General features: G+C 43.4%; 1 protein-coding gene across 1 annotated transcript; it reads left to right on the forward strand.

Annotated features, from left to right (window-relative positions):
- The first annotated feature begins 3,450 nt into the window (after positions 1-3,450).
- On the forward strand, positions 3,451-26,293 carry rnd2 (Rho family GTPase 2). The gene is made up of 5 exons (XM_028412733.1): positions 3,451-3,769; positions 4,103-4,190; positions 20,664-20,773; positions 22,585-22,719; positions 25,245-26,293. The coding sequence occupies exons 1-5, from the start codon at positions 3,650-3,652 to the stop codon at positions 25,512-25,514; spliced, it is 723 nt and encodes a 240-aa protein (XP_028268534.1). The 5' UTR covers positions 3,451-3,649; the 3' UTR covers positions 25,515-26,293.

Below are 26,293 nucleotides of genomic sequence, written 5' to 3' on the forward strand. Positions count from 1 at the left end.
CTCAGAAAAAGACGTAAGAGTACTTTTCTATTTAACCAGCACAGAGTATCAGAGCTGAGGCCCAGTGTGCATTCTTCTTTCAGAGAGCTGTGACCACAAGAGGAGTGGTGAGACACCTTGTGGCCGTAAAGTGCCACTCAGCACTTCTGAGGCCAAAGTCAGCAAAGTCCCAATCGATATCCCACAGGGGGGCTTAATGATGTAGGATGCAGGCATTATTGATCAGCCGCTTTGACACAGACAAAACGTTACAAGGCAGATGTCTGTTCTCCTCCACGGACCGCACTGAGCCGTTCTACGTCACTATGCTGCAACTCTTCTTCACATTCTCTCTCTGACAGGGCCAGCATGTCAGGAGGACGTCAGCTTTGGGCTGCAGCTTGGAGTCTGGGAAAAGCATGAGAAGAAAATGCAAATGCTAAACCAGTTTTAAAAATTTGTCCATGACAGGAAGTGGCTAGAGTTAAAAGAAAACAAGGAGTACAGTACAGCCTGGGACACCTGGTGTAATTTAGAGACGTCCTCTATTGTCTAAGTAGGTTACTGCGCGCTTAGTGTTGCTCAGTGGTGTAATTTGGCCTGGATAAAGTACTGTGTCACCACTGCCAGGGAAACTGACTGCAGGGAGTCTGGATGATGTCTGAAACACACACATTTATATTTGCATTAAAATACATGGATTTACAACACATTTATTTAAAGTAAAAATACACGAGAAGTCATTCTTTCCCCTTTGTGGGGGACAAGGCTCCCAGCATGAATTATTACTGCTAATGTTGTGAATGTGAATACCTTCAGGTGGCTGTAGAGCTTATTACCCACAGTGTGAAGGTGCCTATATTTAGCCCGGTTACTTTTTAACACACAAAGGTAAATATCAATCTTTCAGGTTTTATTACAGTATCCAAGATGCTAAATCACCTTCAGTGCTGCTCTCTTGCTAAATCACTGGTCTACAATTCTCCAGATAAGAAAAAAATGGGGAAGTATTACTGAGTAAAAAAAAAAGAGTAAAGAAAGAAACTGATTGCTAAAACTCTAAAATAGAGGATGTAATCATTTCATAGTGAAGTCTGCACCTTCAATCAATTCTACCCTCATCGGTTCAGCCGCTGCTTATTGTCATTGAGTGATCTGATGCTGGCATCTCTGCTCTATTAATGCTGAGTAAAATGTCCATCAGAGCCTCTCTTAGCACAAGGCAGCCGTCAGCACAGGCAGCAGTAATACAGAACACTACACCCACCTGCTGGCAGCTGGAGCACACTGGACCGAATAGTCAGCATGAGAGTGTCTGTCATTCACCCACTGTTTATTGTAAAGACTGATCCATTTATGTACACACATGCTTTTGTAACCATGCCTGGAGTCTCTTCGTCTTACATGAAATAAGGAATATTTTTTCCTTAATGTTCAGCTATTTGAATTATACAAGAAAACCCACCAGAGGTAGCTTGACACAGGCATTGTAAAAGAGAATCATAAAAGAACATTTTTCTATACTTTTTTTATTCAATTTACTTGTGAAGAATGATAATGTAATATGTGTCCCACAAGGTTTGGGCTATACAAAAGCCTGTTCTACTACTGAAAGCTGCCTCCTGCTCTTCTCTTGAATCCACAATAGAGGATTTACTTAAAAGGGACAGTTCACCAAAATTCGAATCTGTCATATTTTGTCACCTACTGCAACCTTCAACACGTTTTAGGACCAGTATCACCACTTTTTTTCTTTCCTCTTTACAATGGAAGTGTCAGAATTCTCCACCAAGGGTCACATGACTTGTCAGTGTAAAAATAAAATGCTCCTGTTTGCAGCAGCTTTTACCTGAAACAACCGTTGTTCTGTCTTTTTACACTAGCCATTAGTGTGTGTGATGTAAGTTTAGAATTTATTCATTACTTCAACATTTTGTAACTTATGTTTAGCATTTTGTTACCTTCAACACGTGGATGAAATATTCGTGCAATTAATTTTTTTTTCTTTGGTTTCATGGCAGATCTTTAACCATATATAAGACAATAAATAAATATACAAAAAGGAAAAGAAAGCCAGGAAAGTAATAAAATGCTCTGCTTTGCACCCAGGTTCTGCTGCCTCATTCATCTGTGGGTTCTCACTCAGCATATTTATCCACTGTCCACCGTCATATATCCCACTGACGGCTACCATGGCAACCAGATAATCAGTGTTACTCACTTCACCTGTCAGTGAGCATCATATTATGGCTAATCAGTGTGTATTATGAACACAGGTGTGTAAGGTAATTTCATTATTAAAACTGCATTAAAAACTTTTTTTTTAACTATTGCTTTAGCTGTGATGTGGTGTGATAACCCTGCAGCTTTATGTTTCATATTTGTAATATTTCACTAAATGTTTCTTTACCTTTAAAATCACAGCATAGTTGCAGCCAGTAGTTATTGTTCTACATTCTATTTGATACCATTTATGTCCAGCAGGAGGCAGTGCCGCTCTTCAAACAATAACAGAGGACATAAGGATTGGGTGCTGGCCTGTCGTCGCACATGGTGTAGCGTCATTTCATCGTCTCATTCACAAAAAAAATAAAAAAATAACTCCTCTGTTGAGCACCTCCGAAGAATATCAAATATCAACAACTAAATGAGACCCATAAAGCCTGCAGTCATCTCTTACTGTTTAATTTGATGGACTATTTTATCTGGCTATGCTGCATTTATTGTATCTCCATTAAAAGGTCACGCTGGCATTAACTCAGGAGGTGTAATGTGCTGAGCATATCTGCTGCTGTGCCAGCAGGGAGGGAGAGAGTGGCTCATTCAAGCAGCATGTGATTATTAATATTAGACTAAATCGCTCTTAAAATGATTAAAAAGATTCAAAAATACTTAAACTTGTCTGCCCACCGAGAAGTGTAAAACTTGACCTTTTGATTTCCACAAATAAAAACAACCATTCCAGATGCACCAAACAGCCCAACAAGTGAAAGACTGCATGAACCAATTTAACACCAAGTTAATCATGAAAATAGAAATATAAAAGATCCACGACTGATTGAAAATTCTCTTTGAAAATGGGAGCTGCATTATTATAGACTTAATAAGACTGGGTAGAAATAGAAAACGTGACCAGATATTCTCATTTCATCACGCTCTAGAAGCTCCAATAGGCTTGTAATATAATTTGTAAAGATTAAAATATGTACTTTCTATTCTCAAATACTGTCCCTCAAACTGCAGAATAATAACTTCACGAGTCACTTAATATCCTGGAAATATCATAAAAAAGATTACAGGATAAGGTCAAGCCAAAGCATTGCTCCCATTGACCTTTCATTCCCTATTAGAGCAGCCTATTACATTAAGGTGATGTGACTCTACGTGGATATTAGGAAGGCGTGGCCAGTCATCAAACCGGAGTTTCCAGCGAAAGCTGCGCGCTTGTGGTTTTTGGTAGTCGACCAGTCAGACAGAGAGAGAGAGAGAGAGAGAGAAAGAGAGAGAGAGAGAGTCTGTCCGCGGGACCAGGGGCTGCGCTGCGCGTCGGGACAGGAGAATCTGGATAGAGCGCACCGGCTCGGCGCATGTTTTTACTCCTTTTTCTTTCCAAATTCCGCCGCGTCTCTTATCGGATGCTGGATGCAACCCATCCCCGTGTCAAGAATACATGTCTGACGGACAAACCATGGACAGTCTAGTCAGCCGTTGTAAGATTGTGGTGGTCGGAGACACGCAATGTGGGAAAACGGCGCTCCTGCATGTTTTTGCCAAGGACTGCTTTCCAGAGGTAAAAGTCTTAACTTGAGCTTTTTTTTCTTCTGTGAAGAAGGAAGAAGCACTTGAATGGAAATAGAACACTATAGAACTCCAGTTCCGGTGGCGGCGTGCACCTGTCTGTAAGATTAAAAACAAGAGAGAGAGAGAGAGAGAGAGAGAGAGACAATGACTAAATTGGCCTTTTATGGTATCACCAAAGAAATGTACTTAAGCTCTGAACTGTGTATGCCATCATTGTAATTTGTAAGCCTCATCTTTTCTGGTGTGATCTCCCCTCTGGTCTGCTCACTGTGGCTGTGTACATCATTAATTGGATGACTAATATAAATCTCCTTTTTTCCAGAACTATGTGCCCACAGTGTTTGAAAACTACACAGCCAGTTTTGAGATAGACAAGCACAGGATTGAGCTGAACATGTGGGACACATCAGGTAAGACAATGCCACTAGATGTTTGACACATCATATCAATCTGCTCGGTGCCTGTCCCTGGCTGTGACCATGGTGGGAGGACTGCCTCCGACTCCCCTCTCTAACTTTTTTGTAGCCACCTCACTGATAAATTGCTCTGACCTAGCCAGCTCTTTGTTTTTAGCTCAGCTATTTTTTGTTGTCTTTGCTGAAAACGTCAGTGCCAGTCTTGTCTCTAGCTGGTTTGCATTCCTTCCAGTGTAGTCCACTGTATATATGTGTGTGTGTATGTGTGTGTGGATGGCCCTTCCCATGCTCCGGCCTGGGGTCAGACAACTGTGGGGTGGAGAAAGAGGGGGAGGGCATGGATAATTCACACAGAATGGGCCTGAGGGACCAGGGACTGCTTTAACTATAAGTGTTTTCTTCAGATTAAGATGGATGTCAGGTCACATGTTTGACCTGCTGTCTGCTGTTCTGATTGAGTTGCCAAATTTTTTTAATGTCAGCTTTTATTATGTGGTTTCGTTCATCACGAGTTGCAACTCTATAAATGTCACACAAAGGGGCTTTCCCGCTATGAGTAAGGCATTGAAAAGGTTAAACAGGTTTCTGAATAAGAACTGCTGGTGACGTCAGCGTAAAAACATTGTTGTTTCACAGTAAGGAAACCGTGTCAGGATTGTTGTGCCATCAGACCTTCTCTGGAGGACTGTGCTAAGTCGCTGCTGTGGAAATCAGGCAGAGAGTGGCATCAGTGAGCCCCCCTTGCGTGTAAAGCCAGGCTCCAACCCGGTCTTGTCAGTCTGGTTGGATTTACTGCTATGGGATTCCGCATGTCATGCTGCCAGCCATCTGACCGGCGACATGGCTGGTCAGATTGAGGCATAGAATATGGGAGCCTCCCAGAGGGAATCTTTTCCCGTAAACATTCCCAAAAGCTAAAAGTATCTTCCGGGAAAGATGATGGGAGTATTTTCATATGCACAGTCACTTGGAGAAAGAATGTTGTTTTTTCTTGGACCTTACGTCGACCCGGGGAGTAAATCTGCCTGAGCCTGTCAGTCAGGGGGTCAGGGTCCTCTGGGGCCAGAGGCCGCAACTTAGAAGAGTTGCTTATCTCTGTAAGAGCCTAATGATGCAGTGGGAATGCTGCGCTTCTGTCCATCTTTAAAAACCCTAAACCACCTTTGGCAGTTTTAGACTTTAATCTTAAGCCTGGAGCTGCCCACACCACAGCAAACATGACGTCACCCAACCCTCAAAGCAAATGTGTGTGTGTGTTTGTCTGTGTGCGCGCTCAGAGGTCCTTGTGTGGCGTGCCATTATTCACTGATTCACAGCAAACACAGATGTTCATATTTCTCTCAACAAGAAAAATAATTGGCTCACACTTAGATGAAAAAAGGCTTTCATCTGAAGAAAATAGCACGTCTCCTATCATTCCTCTTCTACAATCCGTTTTTATTGCTTCACCCAAAACCTCCTTCAGCTCCCCTACTATTTTTCTTTCATACACACTATCAGCATCACAACCAGTTCAGGTGGGGTTCAGGCTGTGTTTAAAGGTATGTTTTAATTCATGGTTTTTCCCCTCCATGCTCAAATAAATACCAGACACAAGCATTGTGAAGCTATCAAGAGCATGCCAAGCTAACAGACGCTGACATCACCCTAACCCTAAAGCCATGTTGTCCAATCAGCCTGCTGGCTGGCGGGCTGGCGTGTCGGGATTATGCAGCAGGAGTCTTTCTGAGAGAGAAGTCAAAGAGCGATGCTACATTATGGGAAAACAAGTCTTATAAGCAAAGTTAGAACTGATTAGGCCATATCCGCCGCTGTAAAAAGAAATGTAAACAAGGAGATAAGTGCAAACACAAGCCAAAAAGATCAGAAAAAAATTTCCCCCAACTGCAATTACATGTGAACCCGCTAGTATTAAAAGTTTTTTGAGACTCAAGAGCAAAATTTGCTGGATCATTAGTTCAAAAGGGTTATTGCAAAAATGCTAATCAGCTAGTCCAATACCACTTTGTTGTTGTTAGTCTCATGTTGTCTGAAGACATTAAAGGTATCAAGCCTTTGAATTCTGTCTATAGGATCATGTCATCAGATGATTTCATGCACAATCTACATGAAAGTGTGTTAAACATCGGGTTCGCTTTGTGTTGCCCCTAAGCAGTCATGACAGCGCTGACCTTTGAGGGAACAGGAGACTCCCTACTTATATGAGGAGTGATGCTACCCGCTCTTCCTGTATCTCCTATTTGTTTGCCCCAGTTGTACGACAAAAACCCACACTTTTTGTTTTTATTATTGTGACCTGACATTTGTATCAGTCAATCTCCCACTTGCTCTTCAAGCCACAGCCCTTTTCACCTCGTACACACCGCTGTTTTCTTGCTTCCACATGGGAGTATTGTCTCCCTTTTAATTGCTGGTGAAGTCTGCCTGCTGCGGTTCTTGCAATGTTCACAAAACATTATTGATCGGCAGTGGAGGCCAGGCTATTTAAACAACTTGGTTCACATTTCTCCAGCATAGGCTAAATTGTGCATTTCCATTTAAAAAATGCTCCATTGTTGCTGCATGGAAGTCAAATATCGATTTGTTTGGTCTCATTAATTCTGGTTCTTCCACGGGGTCTAGTCCTTGCAGGATGGAAGACAACAGGGATGAGCCGTTGATCTAATTGAGGTCATTACAGGGTATAAATCTGTATGTTTGTGCATGTGTGTGTTTTGGCTACACTTCCTAAACAAATGGGTATTTTAAGAGACACTAAAAAGAAACAGGGAGGTCTTATGACTTCTGGCACTTGGAGGGCAACTTTCAGCTGTGCTTTGTATTCTGCTTCACACTCAGCTCTAGGACCATCTGGAGAATTAAATAAATTAGAAGGTGATTGAGAAGGAAAAAAACACACAGTCTATTTATGTATCTATGTTAAACAAGTAAGCAGCCACATAATGATAGATGGTGTGGTCTGTTTCACCACTGTGTGTCCGCGTCTTAATTGACTTTTAAAACAAGTCAAGCTGTCAAGTGGTCAAAATGTCAATGTGGCTGGGTGATAACTTGTCTAAGGGCCATTAACGATTACTGTCGGTGCTCACGGGACCCTTTGGTAGTCAGCCAGTCTGGGTTTTTTACCGAGCCTGAGGCATTAATGCACTCTCTTCCCAATATGGTAAGGGTGCCTGGGAAAGATTCCCTGCAGGCTTGGCCTGAAACTAATACCCCACTAAGAGGTGTGCATGCTGTTTCTTACAAGTCCAAGTCATGACAGGCTGGGTTTCCCCAAAGCTCCTACAGCAGTTCGTTCACGTCTCTTTCTCTTTCTGTTCTCAGCTGCCTCTCTTATGCCTGACCTGATTCTCACATGAAAATCTTGCTTTATGTTTAGTCATGCTGCTTTCAGGAACCAGTCCACAAGAATCTTTCTTATTTTGCTGACATCTAATGACATCTAATGTGCTGTAGCTTGTATCACTTTAATTTCTGTTGACCTTTTCCCCCTGATCTGCAATGTTAGCTATTACCTCCACAATCCTAACGTCTACTTTTTCCCCCTAAACAAAGTGCTGTTGCTGCTGGGAACATGAAGCACATCACTTGCTGTGCTGTGGAGGTTTTTTTTAATTTTTTTTTATTCCTGCAACACTCCTGCCTGGCACCGGGTGTTCACAACAACACACACAAAAAAATAAAACATAAAAGCTGTCTTGAACTGGCTACAGCTGACAGTGATGGAAACATTTTAGTCTGAAAATGTCACAGATTATTGCTCTAGACTGAGATAAGGGTCTCTGAAATAGGAGTTAGCACTCGCATGGAAATCTTGCTTTCTGTTTAGTCATGCCTCAGTGTGCTTTCAAGTCAGAATCTACAGGCATCATCTTGCTTTTTTGGCTGCCATCTTTGACACTAATCGCTCACATTGGGGTGCAGTATCCTCACTTGTCATTCCAACTTTGTGTCTGTCACTCCTATGACGAGTTCTAAAGAACCTCTTGTCTCTGCTGAGTCAGTTAAAGTGGGTTTTGTTAGGGATGTTATCGGCAAGACATTGTTATCAGCAGCTACAGGCCCTGAAGTGAAATCAGTCTGCAAGAGCGATACTGTTCCAGCAGAGATGTTGACATTGTCTAATATTCAGTGTGTGGCATTATTAGTTGGGGGAGAGATATGTGCAGTGATAGCTCAGTATTGGTCATATGAGGAAGAGCCAGCTGGCATGTCTTCAACACTACAAATTCTTAATGTGGTAATTCCTTTATAGGAAATGCTGGATGTTCTTTCTAATAAAGTAGGAAACTATGTGAATATATCAGTAGCCAACTCAAAGAACTTGAAAAATATTAGCATATCACATATCAGCAAAAAAAATCAACATAATTCTTCCCTAGTATTTGTTGTTATTTTGAGAGCGTCCTCGTATTTTTTACAGTGAGAGGTGTGATCATTTTTAACAAGACGCTACAAGCGCGTAACGCCGCTCTCCAGAGTCGCAGTCTGGCCGTCTCCCCTCCCCTCATACTTGACTTTCCAACATTCCTGGTGCCTTTATGCTCTTTAAACTTCACATTCTCTGCGCAGTAGAGCGGCAGGGCGTCCAGCGGCCTATAAAAACACACACTAGTTCAGCGGGCTTTTTTGTTCCTCAACACTTTCCACTTGATTAATCTTTAATGGACAGTGAGTGAACTACAGCAACAGCGCAGGCCAGAAAGAAAATCAACAGACCCTCCTCCTCCACCCCTCTGCCCGCAGTTTGCTGGAGCTGAAAGCGATATGATCCGAGTATCCTGATCACAGGAGATAACTGTTTCTGCTCTCAGCTTGCTGTGTTTGGTGTTGTTGAATCAGTACTGTAACACTGAATGATTGAAGATCCTCCCTTTTTCTCTGAATAAGGTCAAATTATAGCTGCACTTCAAGTGGTTGAACTCACAGGAGATCCACTCTTGTAAATATAACTTTATGTTGATTGTTTTCAACATCCTGATGAGAAGGATGGATGACAACATCCTTTCAACTAGTGTTCACAAGCATGCTCTAAGCTGAAAGTTGTTCTTTCTCTTTGCCTAACCAGCCCAGGGCAATAACTGCCTAATCCAAACCTGTTTTGATGATGCATAGGAGGCTGGAAGGCACTCCCCTACACCGGGGAACAGTCACTGCATGACAGTTTCTGGTAATGAGTAAACAGAGGATAGTGCAAGCTTGGTGAAATACTGTAGGTTAACACAGCTGTTTGTCTCCAATTAAACACATTAAATGAAGGAAGTTTCCCTATCCTCCCTAGTTCACCCAAAATATTACAGATTAAAATCAAACTATTTTGCCATGGACGATTTCAGAACACACCTTAGTTAACGCTGCAGATATGCCGTATTTCAAGTTTCAAAAGGATGCATTTGTATAATAAAATACAACCAGGAAGTGTTGAAGCAGGATGACGCGGTTCTGCCTTCCAACATTGTACAAAACATAGGCTTGAATACCTTGCTTAAGGACACAGCCATCTTGGAAAAAGATGCCATCGCCATCTTAGAACCAGAGTATGTGAAATAGAGGTTGAGAGGTAAAACCACATTGTCGCTGTTCTGCCCAATCACACCCCTCTATTGACTTTTTGCTTACCTTAGCTGCCACACTGGCTACTAACTGCAACATTACTGCCTCTAACTAATGAAATGTAAATGTGTATATGCATATATATAAAGAAATAAAGCATGTGAACACAGTTTATGGTGATTAAACACACGCTAATTAGCCATGAACCATCTTGGGGACTCTTAGTTGCTGTGTCCCATCCCGTCGCCCACCAATGATATTCAGTATTGACTGGTTATGTGGGTAAATCATTTGCTGTGGCTGCTGAAGCATGAAAAACCATGTAAGGTGTATCATTCTGAACCCTTTATACAAATTTAATGAAAGTTTCTGTTCCCTATTTGTTAGCTGAAGTGTGAACATAAGAGCAGCTGCACACTGGCTACAGCATAGTGTACTTAGTTTAACAAGTTTAGCAATAAATGTAGGTCTGTGTACCAGGACTCCAGTCTACATAGACAGATACTGGAATGCTTGTGAGCGTATTTTTGGACGGAAGGGGGCTACCATTCTGTCCCTGTGGACTTATTGATAGTAGAATACCAGAGTAATATCTTCCGGCCCCCTTCCTGTCATCCCTGTAGCATCAGGTCTGAGGCGAGCCCGCAGACTTTCTGGCAGGCTGCACCGTATAATCTCTGGGATTAAAGCGGGTGCAGAGAAATCAACCTGCAAATGATGAAATGGTACCTTCAGAAATAAAGATTCATGAGTACCTTTTGACATTTCAAAGAGGAATCTATGTTTCCTATTTGCAAATGATCCCTCGCCCTTTCCTGAAAAATGATCTCATGACTGTTTGAGTGTTGCATTATGGAAATGCTGGAAGACAGCTGACAGTTCTGGCTAACAGGCTAAATGTTTTGGGTTTTTTCCTTGGTGGCAAGAAGCACTGTAAAATATCATGAATAATAATGGTGTTTCCAAAGAAAAAAAGAGAACACGAGGGGTTAAATGTGACTCATTTGAAGGTGGATTGTCAGGTATCTTTTTCTCTGTGCTATTTACCCTCCCCTCTTCCTATTCCCTTGTTCTCCATCCCTGATAGCCCATTAGTCAAGGCAGCTGATGCAGCGGCGCTGTGTGGAGGTCAGTAGCAGTCAGGGGCCGTGTTAAGCAGGGGGGGTGGGCAGAAGTGCTGCATGAAAGCCAGCCAGACACACTGACAGAACACAGAGGCTGTAATTACGACACAGACTATCTGCTCTCCTCAGTGACACAGTCAAGCACACGCACTTGCACGCAGACACCTATACACATCCACTTTTTTTTAGACGCTTATCCCACATGTCCACCGGCCCATAAACAATAAAACAAGCACTCCTGAGAGGCCCCAGAGCATAGACTGTGGCTCCCCCATCCCTCTGACCTCTTATTTAAGTCAGAGGAGCCTGTAAATGTTGTCCGTGGATACAGCCACACAATCCTTCACCACATTTTAGCCTCCTTACACTGTCAGCTTAATGCTAAGCACCAGGCAAAAGTGTATAATCTGCTTAAATAGCATGTCTATGGCAGAACAGCGCTGCACGCTGCTGATAGCTCTTGTTTGAGCTTTTACTTAGTTAATGTGCTATTGTACAAATCAAAGTGATAAGTTATTAAGGACTGAACATTAAATGGACAGAGTTAAAAAGGAGTCTTTGGGTACATTGTAAAAGGAAAAAGAGGACTTCTGATTCACTCACACTGACTCAGATTACAAGCCCTGTCATTTCACAGTACAAACAGAGAGTCATTACAATGACAGGGAATAAACGGATACAATTAATATTTGTACTGTTTTGTTGGCCAACATAAAAAGTAGGCTAGGAATACATTATAGTTTTTGACATAACTGTGATCTCTGAATGTAGATCTAACTGCTTCTCCATGGTTACCCTCAATCTGATACAAGCAGCAAAATGAAATCAATGCAGACGTGGAGGGGCAGCCTGCCTGAGTGACAGGTGGGTGTACCGCTAGCTGTCTTACCAGGCTGAAATGTGCTTTAAAGTCTAAAATTTGATCTCTTGAGATCACTTTTCTAGGCCTCTGCAACATCCATAGGAAACATCTGTTTCTTTAGCTCATAGTTAGCCAGTTGCTAACTGGTCGGTGCTGAGCAGCATTTCTGCTCAACAACAAAAGTGGACAATGATGTAAATCTTGCTCATTTGTATGTTTACTATAAAATCATTAATCATAACAGATTAAGCTCTCAAATCTCCCATGGTTAAAAGCAAAAGACAAATACAAACAACAGTTGTGATGGATGTGTGTGAGTACATGCATGTACGTGTATGGGAGAATGTATGGGAATTCCTACAGCTCTGAGCCTGTGACCTCTACTATTGTTTCTCAGCTGACCGGAGGCGTAATGTTGGGCTGTTGAGAGAGGGTGCCGGGGTGGGAGCTGGGGCACAATGAGGAAGGAAAGCACATCTGCTTCCCCCACCCAAGAATACGGGTAGCAAGCTGCCCTAAGAACATGTCAGAAGAGCACTAGATTGAAAAAAAAGGGGGAACAGAAGGAGTACACAGAAGGAGAAGTGTGCATCTGTGCTTTTCCCACCCCCATGCCACCACCCCACCCTCCGAGGCTTTGTGTTGTGAGTAAGAGTTGTCGGTGGCACCCTTGGGACCTGACCCACTCTGGTCTTTTGGGAAAACACGTACACAAACGCCACCTGTGTCACATTTTTCTGCAGCCTCTTGTTATACGCTTAGCTACATATATGTAGCAATATAAAACAGTCATTGAGGATTTAATGCACCGCTTTGTCTAATGCACTAAGAAAGGAGGAAGTGTGCTTCAATTATGCAGCCTGTTGTCATTGACCCACAGTAACACTATCTATCTATGGTGCAATGCAAAGGAAGTCATTGATACAGAAGGAAGGGCACATCTGTGTGACCACATTAGGCTTTGTTCCTTTAGAAAGATTAACAGCCACTATCTTGATGGTTGTGTATTTCTCCTCTTATTCTTATAATTGCTTGTCAAAACATCCAGCTCTCTCTACTTTTTCATCAAGCAATGGAGAGGCTGCTGCTTAAATGCGCTCGAATACAGCAACTTCATCATTTTCCCAAACAAATACACAACAAATTACGGTTCTATTTCAACGTGATTTGTTGCTGTGAGCATTCATTATATTTGAGATACTCATGCAGGTCCTAATTTAGTGTGTCGGAACAGATTTCCAATGAAATGCTACCATTATTGCCATAAAACACACTTTTCAGGAATGTAATCACTAAACTAAAAAAACAAACTACTGTGATACTTGGAGCAGTAATTGGATTACAGTAACACCACCCCCCAGCACTGTTCACGCAATTTAACAAGAGACACAAAGTAATCCACCCTGACACTAAACCAGGCATTTGTTCCTGTTCAGCAGCTACAGCAGCAGCAGCAGCAACAGTGAATGCCTCAGTCATCCAGGCAGATAGGAAACCCACCCGGGGAGCTGTGGCACTGTGTGTTTTCTCCCAGTCCACTCCCTCTGCCGAGTGCAACACTACCCGATGCAGCGCCAGCTTTGATCAGCTCACTTCAAACAGACACACTGACTGGCTCTGCTGCTCCCAAAGCTACTGCTCAGTCCCTCTGGCCACCCACCTCCACAGGAGCACACACAAAAAAAACCCTTCTCAGCATCCGTCTGCAACCCATCCGAGCGTAAGGGGATACAGGAAGAGAGGCCGTATTTCACCTCTATCCGTCACCCCCCCACCTGCACCTCGCTTCCACACACTCGACAGATCCCATCATTTATGGATGACTTTATTTATAAACAAGATCCAGGGCGCTCTCTTTCTCACTGCTGCTGCTTTTGTAGAAGTGAAAGTGTACTTGCCATGTGTCCCTGGTGACCTCCCTTGGGGGTCGCAGAGTGGGTTGGGGTATAGATAGCACCATGATAGGGTTGTGTTTGGATGGATATGCACCGGAGGAAGTGGAGCCGATGGAGCAGAGGATGTCCTTTTCCACTCACAACTTTCCCTTTCAAATGTCTGAGTAGCTGAGAACCGAACCAAATACTCTCAGCCCTCCTTTCATTTCCAGACAGACAGCCGAGGACTGACAAGCAGCAGTCAGTGTTATTACAAGTTTTAATGGAAATCTTCAAGTGGGGTACAAGTTTTGAAAGGAGTGCATGAGACTGAAAGATGAAGGGGTAATAAAGGATCTCGTCCTCCTCAGGGGTGAAAACGAATGTGATGAGAGGAATTTGAATACTGTGTGTGTGAGGTGATCTTGAGCAGGGCTTTTCAGAGCAGGATTCATTGTGACAGAGCAATCACAACTTCTTAAAGAATTGGGGAATGAGTGGCAATGTTGGCAGGTGACTTCAAACAACTGGAAACGGTGTTAGGAAGCGTTAGGAAGCTGCAGGCTCCGCAACCCACTACTACTATGATTTTAGCTGAACACACTTTTAAACTGTAAAATTATAATGGAAAATATAAAGGAGACAGAAATTACACAGATACATTTAGCTCCAATCTAACATACTTCCTTGTAGGATGAACTCGTTAGGGCACTGATTAATAAATGGGTTGTATCTTTGATTCAATGCTAATGCAATGCTAGTGCATGACCTTAAACCCTCCCAGTTATTGAAAAGATGTTTCAGTCTTTCTACTTTCATGTACAGTATTTTTGGACAGACACTGCAGCAGTGCCAAAGCCAGTGTAATGCTTTGGTCATCACCAACTGTACTGATGTTTAATTTATCTTGATGTCCTCTTCAAGGAAGGGCTCATCTAAAACTGACCCAGCCCTCCTCTGAGACGCTCGTCTTTCTACATGTTCAAGTTGAGCAGCCAGACAAAAACAAAACAAGACAGACGGGGACCAACGCTGATTGGTCTCAGCAGTGAAAGAAGTTGTACAAAAACACTAATAATGTAACTCTTGTATGTTTTCTTTGTTGATCTTGTCCAAGCAGTCTGCCGTTTGTGTATATGCTCCCTGTGTAGAGCCATCAGCTGTTCACAGCTACCTGACTTCTTCACACAAACAATGGCTGGCTAGTGTTTGTGTCATGGCATCCACACGCAACAATATCCCCAAAGAAGCAAGACTGTCACAATGTAGACTGCCACATGAGTCTGAAGACTTTTCTCACACAGTTCACAGGGGAAAAAAACCAAAGTACAGACACGGCGGCTAGACAGGGAACACACAGATCAACAGCAGAAGTGAGGGACAAAGAGGCAGAGTGATTTTTAAAAAGCACAGAATGAAGCAGAGTGTTAGACAGACATCAAACGACAGGAGATGAAATGCATTGCTCTTACTCTGGCGGAATGTGAGTGTGCGTGTCTGCGTGTGAGATGAGGCTGAGAGGAGAAACTGAAAGCAGACTCCATCATTATATCCCCGGGGCGACCGAGAGACAGGCTGTAATGCCCCCTGCCTGTGCCGCGGCCCCTGCCCTGCTTTTCAACCAGTGCTAAGTCGACATACGTGGGCGTTAACTCCTCAGCAGCTGAGCCGCTGAAGGTGATCGAAGCCTTTGAAAGGCAGCACTTCCTCCAGAGGGAACGTGCAGGGGGGCTTTGATCAATATCTCCCGTTTTAAGGCTGCAGACATGGAAGGTTAATGGCCATTTAACCCAGTGTCACCTCCACTGTCCCGGCTCTGTGCTAATGCTTTTGAAAACTTAACACTGCCATCTCTATTACAGATCAACAGCTCTATCTGTGTGTACATGTACATATGAGTGTGTGTGGTATACACACCACTACAGCATAAAGCTGAGGCCAGCTGCGGTTGCTTCATTGCAGTCTTATTAATGGCCCGTTTCACTGAATGGAGTTTATTTCTCACTTACAGATTCATTGCCTTCAGCTCCTTATATAAAGCTTTGACATATTGCACAATATCAGGCCAAGATCTTATGTCATTAAAGACAATCTGAGTGTTTTAATTGCGTATATGTGTCAGGTCTAATTTAGATTTAAAGGCATGATAGACATGATGTGCTGCCCAAAGGAAGAAATACCCACAGCTTATCTCATAAAGAACAACTATAGGAAAATGCACGCCTCTGTGTCCCCGACTCTGACTCTGGAGGAATAGGAAAAAAGGGAGTGATGCTAACATTTGCCATCACATCATAAGAAAATGAATGGGAACAAATGACTGCCTGCAGAAATTATTAGATAAACATGGTTTGAAGCTAAACCTTTTAAACCTGCTGCGTGGGCCAGCTGATGCTATAGTATAGCACTTTACGTACAACTCTCCCTTTATGCTAATCTATCAGGTCATCTGGAGTGCGAGTTGCTCTTGTTTTGGACTATACGAGTGTCTGAACGTGAAGTGTTGTCTGATGCAATAAAGCATGTCCACCACCTCTCTGTTTTTTTTTACAGCATCTTGTGTTAACACAGCGCAGAAACCCGACGTAAAGTCTGCTCCCCCTCTTAAAGGATGGAGCACTAACCCTCTTCGCCTCCTTTTAGTCACCTCTAATCATCAATGCGCCAAAGTGCCTCCACAACCCTCGCACTCGCCTGCTCTCTTCCTCCTTGCTTCTTTTCAGGGCTTCACAATGAAGCCATTTGCATCCCTCCAGGTTGCTACGATACTCTGCCACCCCAACTTGAAATGTTTTGCCTTTACTATGAAGGTGCATTTAAGAGGAAAACAGCTGCAGAAGAAAAGAAAAAGACACAGACGCTAACCGTTTTTGCTAATTTGGTGATTTGGTGACATTTGAGAGGGTGTTTGTTACTGTGCTTTTGTGTGCACGGGTGTTTTTCAGAGAGTCTATGGCCTAATGAGGCTGTTAGTTGCTGTTGACTCCCTGCCATATGTGCATGAACACATCAGAGAGCCTCGAGGCGCAGACTATTCTTCTCCCCTCACTCATAATGGTTTGCTTTTTTAACTATGCCTGCAATGAGTATGCAACAAACAGAGAGAGAAGAAGAACATTCCTGCTGTGATGGTAAGGATTAATGCAGTGAATACTGGGAGGCTGGAAGACACTCAGTTTCACAAGATTCCTGAAGAATCCTCTCCATCACACTGCACTGTTTGTGTAGTTTCTGTCTGTTCTCTAATTAAAAGAGCAGATTGAGAGCTGTCATGCTTCAGACAGGTTGTCCCCATGGAGGAGTTGATGTGTCAGGGGACGGGATGCACAAATGAAGTCATACCACAACACCTTCAAGCCTTATTACTGTACATTAGTGCTCCACTAAGTTCCTGTCCGCCTCAACATCCTCTGGGATATTTCTGGCCTTTGATGAAGCTCAACTGATGGCTGGCGAGGAACTTTTTCCTCCCACCTCTGTCACCTCTGCTCAGCTGCGTGGTGCTGCAGTGTGGCTTAGCACTAATTAGCCCTGTGGAAATAAAGACAAAAATCCACTTTCCTCTGTAAGGGATGGCAAGCGCTAAATCAGGCTAATGCTAATGCTCAAGGATGTTTTTGTGAGCCGTGTTTTATGCCCGTCCTTGGCACGGCGTGGCCGGGTCCCGCTCTTTGCCAGGAGCGATGGCGTTTAGTGGTTTCTGCCAGGCTGCGCTCCCCTCCCTCACCCTCCTGCCCCATCCATCTCACCCTGCCGCTGTCTAAAATTCAATTGACCTTTTGTTCCACCTCACAGTGAATGGGCACAGGCCAGCTCTACCAATAGCCAACCCAGAGCTCTCATACCTCTTTATTTGATCTGTCCTGTGCTTTCATTACCTGCCCAAACACCCACCCTCCCACCACCGTGCTACAGCTACATCCTCTTTGGTTTTGTTTTGCTTTCACCTCGTTCCCTTTTGTCTCCTCTTCCTCCTTATGTTCTAGATTGCTACAGCGATCGGCTTTTATTTGTGCATGCTCGCTTGATTCAAACACAGCGCTTTTCTCTTCTCTCTCAGAGGACATTTTGTCTAACTTTGAGAAAATGCTGAGGCAGCGTCCCTGTCACTCAAAGCCAAAGTGCTCTGAATCGTGCTGTGACAAGGGCTGACGCTGACCGTGACTTGCCAATCATTGTGATCTTTAAGATTGACAAATTGATCCCAACAGCCTCATCTCTGTGTCTAATTACATCTTAAGCCAAATAGGTACCATTGTCTAAACTGCCATGACATCTCAACCCCTTCATCTGGATCCTGCTTTAATTCTCCTCATCGCCAGCTCCCACGCTTTACCCTCACCCTACCGTCAAAGTCATTAAATCTTTTTTGTCCTCCACCTCCACCACACCATGCTCTGTCTCTTTTCTTCTCCAGCTCTAACCTTAGCACAGGTCTGCTGCACTGTGATACATACTAAAGACCAACTCCAGCAGCCACAGCACCTCATGTGTGACCGCTACCAATCAGAGCTAGCTGTCGTACAATGTGAGCTTTGCTGGCTGCCGGACTTGGCATCCCGTGTGATTGGGCATTTTTTTGGAGTATGTGTGAGAGTGTGTGTTAGTCTTACACTATCAGGAGAACAGAACAGTTCTAATCATGTGTAAGGATGAAGAGGCTACTTTTTCTTTTGGAACTAGGGTATTGTATCACAATCTTTTTAATCTAACTGAAGAGTTTGTGCAGAATCTGCATCATGTATAATGTACAAATATGCAATTGTTTACTACAGTCACCCTAAAGTGACACTTCACAAAAGATGAGTTTGTCATGAATCCTAAGGCTCTAAGTGCTGCATTCATTTTCCCTGCTAGACTGAGTTGTGTATTCTTTACTTTTCTTTGTCAGGATCCTAACATTTATATTTAGCATTTTCCCTATTTACATGATGCGCCAAGCTTTCCTATTAATGCCTAAAGAAACTGGCCATTGCAGATGATGATTCCGCCAGCTGTCCCTGCCTGGTACCATTAAGCTCCTAACACAAATTGGCAGCCAGGGATTCTCATCTGTGGCGATTTATGATTTGTTGGCCTCTTTCTTGTCCATATGCCTTAATCCCCTGCATTGTTGTCTTCTTCTATAAGCAGCCTATAAAGTCCAGAATTAAGCTTTAAATTTTGGCATACGCCTTTGGAGAAACACTTTGGTCGTTTTGTCGATAAGCTAACTTTTGGCCATCAGTGAATACAATTGCTGGTATAGTCAATATTTATTAGTAGCTGTTAGTACAGTGTAATGATAACATGGACACTCCAGCCTGGCTATAGGGCCCTGAAGGGTCAGACTGCTGTCTGATGCTGCAGCTATAGTGTAATGTAAATGTTGACACATCATTTGCTGCTGGATTGTGATCAATCCTGTCTCCATGTCTTCTCAAGTATGAATCATTTTAAAGCAAACATTGATTGGAACAACTGAGAGGTCACTACTGTAAGTGGCTGGTAAGCGAATGAGCAGCTCTGGGAGCCATAAGCCTAGGGAGAGGGAAACATTGCACATTTACACATAATACCCATTATAAAAAATGATTCATAAAAATCAGCAAAGATTTTTCCACACAATAAGGAAGGAGTGATGCATATATCTGCAGGCTGCAGAGGGCAATGATGTGTGATATGAATAAAAGTCTGAAGCCAAAGTAAACAATGTGTGTTTAAAGACTGAGCAGACATTCCGATTTTTGTTGACGACAAAGTGCATTTTGGTGAGATGTAAACAACTCCCTTGGAGGCACAGACCGCACCCGTCTTTAATGTGCTGGCTGTGATGCCACGACACGCAGCCTGTTGCATTGTTCTCAGTGGAGAGGGAGCAGGTCACCATAGGTCGGCAAGCTGAATGACGGGGGCTACGGGCCGCGTGCAGCTATTGTCATGGTCTCATTCCATCATTAACAAAGAGAACATAGTGATGCTAAAACAGGCTGTAGTGCTATTGTGCAGACTCCATTTGCCCACCAGACAAAGGCATGCAGCACTTTAACAGGCTGTTCATTGTGTCAGGTCTGGTATAAAGCACAACTACACCACATGTAAATATAATCTAGCAATTGCAGTCAGGTTAAACTACCTTAAATGTAACATCGGTGATGATAAATATACCAAAATGTGGATCACTTATTTACAATATGCAGGGATTCACTAGTCACTAGCAGCCAATTTGTCAGAGAACCTGTGAGTTTTCATGACTAAATTTATGCAGGCAGTGTGCAGATCAGGTCCACAGCAGCTCCGTGTGCAGGCAGGCAGGAGGGAGGGAGGGTGCCCACGGCCACAGCCACATTTCCCAGAGAGCCCAGATATTTTTACAAGCCTCCTAATGAGAGCTGTAGGAGAGCAGGAGCCGTGTAACTGAACGGCTTGTGGAAGTACAGAGGCGCCACTCAGCCTTCAAATTTGATCAAGGTGCAAAAATGAAAAGCAAGTGCAAGTAGAGGTCCACGAATCACATATGTTACAAAGAAAATGGAAGATTTTAAAACAAGAGCCACTTGCAACAGAGGCAAAAAAGAGCGACGAGTGGAGAGAATTAAGGGGTTCAACCTTTGGTTTGGCCTTTGTGCTGGCATTCGCTGTCGTACCAAGACGATTATGGATTGCGTGCTCTGGTCCTCTGGTCCTCAGACCACTATAATTCACTTCCAAGTGTGTGTGTTTGCCCCTCATGAAACACTGTGATAAAGGGAGGCCACAGCTGTGTGGAATCCCAGGTGGAAAAAAATAGGCAAATATGCACACATATCTGTTGAGATCAAAACTCATTTGCATAAGCGTTAAAGCTGCAGCATGTCCAAATGCATGTCACAGTGCCTGATTTAATGTGCTATCCATGTATTAATGACCTTTAGATCACCTTCCTGGGATGCGCAGGGTGTTTCTAATTGACAGGAGAAGCCATATGGATGGGGTAAAGACTCTCATGGGGTTAAATCAGGTTAATAAGAAGTGCACACAGGAATTGCTTAGAAGACACCATGACCTTATGCCATATGTTATTGTGCGTCCACAGGTTCCTCCTATTACGACAATGTGAGGCCACTGGCATATCCAGATTCAGATGCGGTTCTAATCTGTTTCGACATCAGCCGCCCAGAAACTCTGGACAGTGTCATAAAAAAGGTCAGTGTGTTTTTTTTCCTTTCTTTCCCGCTCTCAACACTTTGAATCAGCATTAAATATCTGCTGTGGTACTGGAGCACCAACCAGAAAACCATTTACTTTTTCTTGATCAGCATCTTGTATGGACTCAGATTTCTGTGTCAGCGTGCAGCTTTTTCATGCCTCAACAATAGAGCAAATCAGCACAGAGGTTAAAGCCTCCCATTCCTTTATCTCATCAAAACGTCCGTGGATACTTGACCCTCGTTTCATGATGGAATGAAAGGTCACGGTGAAGAATTAGAGGAGAGGCTGCGCTGCCGGGTGGGTTCAAGAGGAACATCAGATACGCATATTCGCCACACCCGCAACACCAGAGTAGCTGCTGCAAGAGCCTGCCCAAGAGAAATTAACTTTCTGTAGGCATTTGGAATTTAAAATGCTGAGGCAGTCAAAGTTGGGTGTAGCAAGTCGGGTGGAGTTTTTAAAATGTGGTCTTGGATGTGTTTTTACAGCCAGTGGCAGACCGTGTGCCCACACAGAGTGAAATATTTGTGGTATTTATATGGTTTCTTTGCATGTGTGTCATGTAAAACAGTCCTTTCAGTAGTCTCTCATCTTGAAGCCATGTGTGTGTACGTGTGTTCGACTTTGAACTGCACACAAAGACAGTTCCCACGGCTGGCCTGTTGACGTGTTTAGCGGTCTAAAGGGAGCAGCTAAAATGCCCTTACAGACTTGGTAGCTCTAACCCGACACCATTTTTTTAACCCTACAAATATCCCAAAAGCCTCAGTGGACGCTGTCAACATTTGGGTGAAGGGGGGTGAGCATCTACCTTTAGCTTTTCCCATGCATCTCTTGGCAGGGGGCAGCCATGACCCCTGGCCTCTAGTTGTCATCCTGGTAATCCCTGCAATTCGGGGGCACATGGAAAACCTGTTGCACAATCACCATCCCAAATTAGACTCTTGACCTCCAAGAACGAGAAGGTCACCAAGGTCACAAGATGACAGCTGGGGGGAGGAGAGAGGGTTAAACAATCAAAGCTTCTGATTGGATGTTGTTGGCAGTGTGGAGACAGGCTCCACAAAGGTCAAAGGACATCGTCAGCGTGGAGGACAAGCCTTGACATTCTGCACACGGCGTGCGGAACATTTCAGGGTTGTCGTGTATTTGTGTCGCACGGAGGAGAGACCGTGTTGGTTTAGAGTTTAAGAAGTGACATTTAATTTCAGAAGGACGACTGCTCAACCTTTTCTGTGCAGAAATAGATTTGTTGAAGCAGGTAAACTTCAGGTAGTGCAGAACCAAGCTGGCATAAAAATAATACGTTTCTATAGCGAACATGGGGGGGGGGGTGTCATGCTGTTGCTTGGAGCTGAAATAATTAGCAGATTAATCCTGTGAGTTTGACAGAAAGCTAATTGGCTACTATTTTAATGATCTGTTAATCAGATGTGCAACTTCTTTTTATTTATTTCTCTTTGAAAGTAAATTCGATATCTTTGCTTTTTGGATTGCTGGCAAGACAACAATGATTATTTACTATGCTGTGACAATGTAATGACCAAACAGTTAATTGGGAAAATAATTACTAGATTATTCCCCAGTGAAAATAACTGTGTATAACTGTATAACTGTGTATTTTAATTATTCTCTCTGTCAATTCTAATTAAAAAAGTGATGTCCTTTCTTTTGACAAGTGAATATAAAATATGAAATACAAAATATGCTGCTATAAGTTAGGCCAAACTTTTAAAAGCTTTGAGCATTAACCTTTTGTTTTGTCATCGCTCCAGCTCATGCATGCCATGTGTGTTCTCTATTAGTGGCAGGGAGAGACGCAAGAATTCTGCCCGAATGCCAAGGTGGTGCTGGTGGGCTGCAAGCTGGACATGAGGACGGACGTCAACACCCTGAGGGAACTCTCCAAACAGCGCCTCATCCCTGTCACACACGAGCAGGTGAGAGCTGGAAGGTGATGGATGTGGAAGAACGGGTTGGGATGAATAATGAAACAGAGACTTGGGATGGTGTCTTGGGAAGAAAGACAGATTGGAAAACAACGACAAAAAGAAATTAGAAAAAGCAATCCAGCAATAATTGTTTTTTGTTCCCCCCGTCTTGGATCGGCAATGTTGTTTTCCTTTCAGTCTGAAAACCCACAGGAGTGTGAGAGAAAGCTCACGCAATATAATCAAATGGCGCACAACCACTACAAGAGCAGCGTGTAAAATCCCTCAGGGACATGTTGCTGGGGTCGGCATTTTGACCGAAATTTGCTGACAAGCGATGTAAAGGTTGCTTTTGGCAAGGGCTGCAGGAGAGGCACAAGCATTTAGCGGAGTCTATGTCGAGGGACACCATTTTTTTTTTATCTGAAATGAAATATTCATGCAGATTTAGGGATTTTTTAAAGCGCAGGATGAATAAAAATGGACATTGATAAATGAGTGAGCCATTTTTTCGTATGCTGCCATGACCTCTAAGCCAAGGGGAAGTTGGAGGGAGAGGGGGGGATGATAAACTGTTCTGTAAATCTGTGAAATTTAATCAGCTTTCACTGTGTTCATTTTGTGCCACCCCCGTGTTGGACATACACAAAGTGGAGGGGCTTTTTCACCACCACACAAAAGCCCTTAAAAACAAAGGAGCACCCCCCCCCCACCCCACCCCACACCCCCGCTACTGTCTGAGAGCTGCATGCTGCTGCACTGAAAAACAGACAGTTCATGTACGTAAACAAAAGATAGAGTGAAAAACCATTGAGCTAATGTAAAATAGCTGGGGACCATTTATGGCCAAGCCTACACTAAGCTATTGTTTTTCCTCCTTCTCAGTATAAATTTTTGGTTTGAGGCAGCTACCGTCTGTTTGTCTAATATACCCAGAAAATATGTGTCACACAACAGATGCCCAAGCTGCACACAATAAACATTTGGGTGCTCTAATCCAATCGCCTGTGCCGTTATCCTGTTGTTGATCTTAAATTGAATTCCAACAGAGCTGAAGGAGTTGCCGGCGAGAGTGACCACTGGGTGAACTCCAGACATTTCCGCACTAATCTGCCTGAGATTTGATCACGACAATCTCTACCCCCCCCTCCCCCCTTCCCCTCATCACCACCACCCACTCACAGCAGCCACCCCTGAATCTAAATCTGCTGTTCCACCTAATGAAGGCTTCATTGCTTCTTATACGGACCTCAGTGCACGGCTGTGATAAAAATCAAACCTCAGCCACACGGGGATGAAAAGTGCTCTCTGTTTTGGAGAGCATGTCATTTCAAGGTCATGGGAAATGCGGTCCCGTCTCATGTGTTACAACCTTTTGCATGTGTTGATCTCTTGTGAGTGTAGATTGAAAGGATGATCATGAAACAAGAGGCGAGGCGCTGTACTGTAGCAAAGACAAGGGCCGAGGGATTTTAAAATTAAATTTGTCTCTGATTTGATCTCAAGCAAACAATTTGCAGTCTTAATTAACTGGGTATATTGTAACATTACTCAGGAGGAAGCTTCAGTGCTGTTCAGAGTTTAGTCTCATCTTTTTAAATAGCTGCAGAGACCATGTCAACACGGGCCCACTGGGCTCTGTGCTGCTCTGATCCTTCTCTTTTACCACAGACTGAGGAGTCAGCATCTACATTATTCATGCCTCAGATGGAAGAGCTTCATTTGTCTCCAGACATGTTTAGATCATTGACATTCAGTCTATGGTTTGGATCAACTGCCGCCTCTTTGAGGGGGACATTCGGTTTTCTGCTCGTGGGATACAGTCAGGCTCCTGTCAGGGTACAATGAAAGATGGAATGCATCTGGTACAACTTCAGCAGCACTTTGATGTGAAAGATGCCTAACACAAAGCCCAAGAATACAAGAGAAAACACAGACTTAGATTGTTGTGTCATAGTCATGATGTCTGTTACCAAAGAAGCAAATAACTGAAAAACACTGGAAGGAGACAATGAGCTAGATAATAATGGGCGCAGGCCAACAACATTGTGCCATTAATCTCTATATATACTGACAATCTACAGCTACCTGGCTCCCTTGCTAACATAGCAGACATAAACATGGATAACATGATGGTTATGAGGAGCTGCAGTTCCCTCCATGGCCTCTTGGTGGCTGGCACCAAAAGTGACACAATCCCACCCGATCTGCCATATTATAATGGTCAACTTCACAGTAAAAGCAGAGATGTTTACAACCTGGTACAAACACGGCTTCGTGTCATAGGGTGAATTTTTAACATAAGTCACTCGTTTCAATTATATTTAACTTTTGCATAATTATGGGCATGGGCCAGCTATGTGCTGTGTACTGGCAGTTTAGGTGGCCTAAGATGCTCTCCAACATGGTGACAGTGGGGGAGTCCCTTAGGGTCTGAGACCTAAATTAGAAAATCATTGTTACAATCAATCAATTTGAAGCTTTTAATTTAAAAAATGCTATTACATTTCTAATTGCCTCTCTCTGTGTTCCAGGGCAGCACGATAGCTCGACAGATAGGGGCCGTGGCCTACATAGAGTGCACCTCCAAGGTTTCAGAGAACAGCGTTCGGGACGTGTTCCATGTCACCACCTTAGCATCGGTACAGCGGCCGCTGAAGCCACAGATAAAACGGAGCAGTTCCCGCAGAGGCCTGAAGCGAGTGTCGCAGCTCCCCCTGCCACCTCTGCCGGGTCGGACTGAGCAAATGGACGAGGCCCCGGCCATGAGGAAGGACCGGGCCAAGAGCTGTGTGCTCATGTAGAGACCTATAAATATAAATATATATATATGTATATACATAAAAACAGAAATATATAAAAGAGGAAGTTATTTATTATTATGTGATGTTTTTTCTTTGTATTTTCATTTTTTTGCACTGCAGAAAGGGCAAGAAAAGAACACTGCACTGTGGAAACAAATGCTTTGGATTTTTTTTTGTGTGCATATTTTAAAGTTGTTTACATAGATGTGTTGTTTTGAAATGATGGCAAATTGGACTAACCTTCTGGACACGGGGAAGCTGTGACAGCGGGAAGTGCCACCCGGAATTCGAGTGGAATTAATTTCCTGAAACTGCTCTAATAAGAGGATGGCACGGCAGCGCGGCGATGGAGGCCATTCAATCGAGCCGAGCCACATTGAGGCAGGATGTCTGGAGATGAAACTTGATTTTAAAAGATAGTGTTGATTAGCAGACATGAGGACTAATTGTCTGGCTGCACTGTCTGAAGCTTCTTCCTGTAGCCATATTTGAAAGGAAAAAACCTGTATGTACAGTAATGCTGAAAAGGGATACTAGATGATTTGTTGCTCATTAAGAGCTGGAAATGAGATTTTGCGAGGCAGACTAGAATATCGTGAAGGTGTGTGTGAGCATTACTACCGCAAGTGCATTTTTAGAGGAAAAAAAGTCACAATATATATGATTTTATTTTGCTCATTTAACACTATTTTCTCATCAGCTCCAGTTGTGTCACTGAAATTACTGCTGTTGTTGCGATTCTAAAGACGTTTCTTTGTGTAAAATATAAAGTGGTAAAA

The sequence above is a fragment of the Parambassis ranga genome, chromosome 8 (assembly GCF_900634625.1).
Source record: "Parambassis ranga chromosome 8, fParRan2.1, whole genome shotgun sequence".
Lineage (NCBI taxonomy): Eukaryota > Metazoa > Chordata > Actinopteri > Ambassidae > Parambassis > Parambassis ranga.

Coding starts and splice junctions, on each gene's coding strand:
- rnd2 (XM_028412733.1), top strand. CDS start 3,650: ATGTCTGACGGACAAACCATGGACAGTCTAGTCAGCCGTTGTAAGATT. Junction 3,770..4,102: donor CCAAGGACTGCTTTCCAGAG/GTAAAAGTCTTA, acceptor CCTTTTTTCCAG/AACTATGTGCCCACAGTGTT. Junction 20,774..22,584: donor TGGACAGTGTCATAAAAAAG/GTCAGTGTGTTT, acceptor GTTCTCTATTAG/TGGCAGGGAGAGACGCAAGA.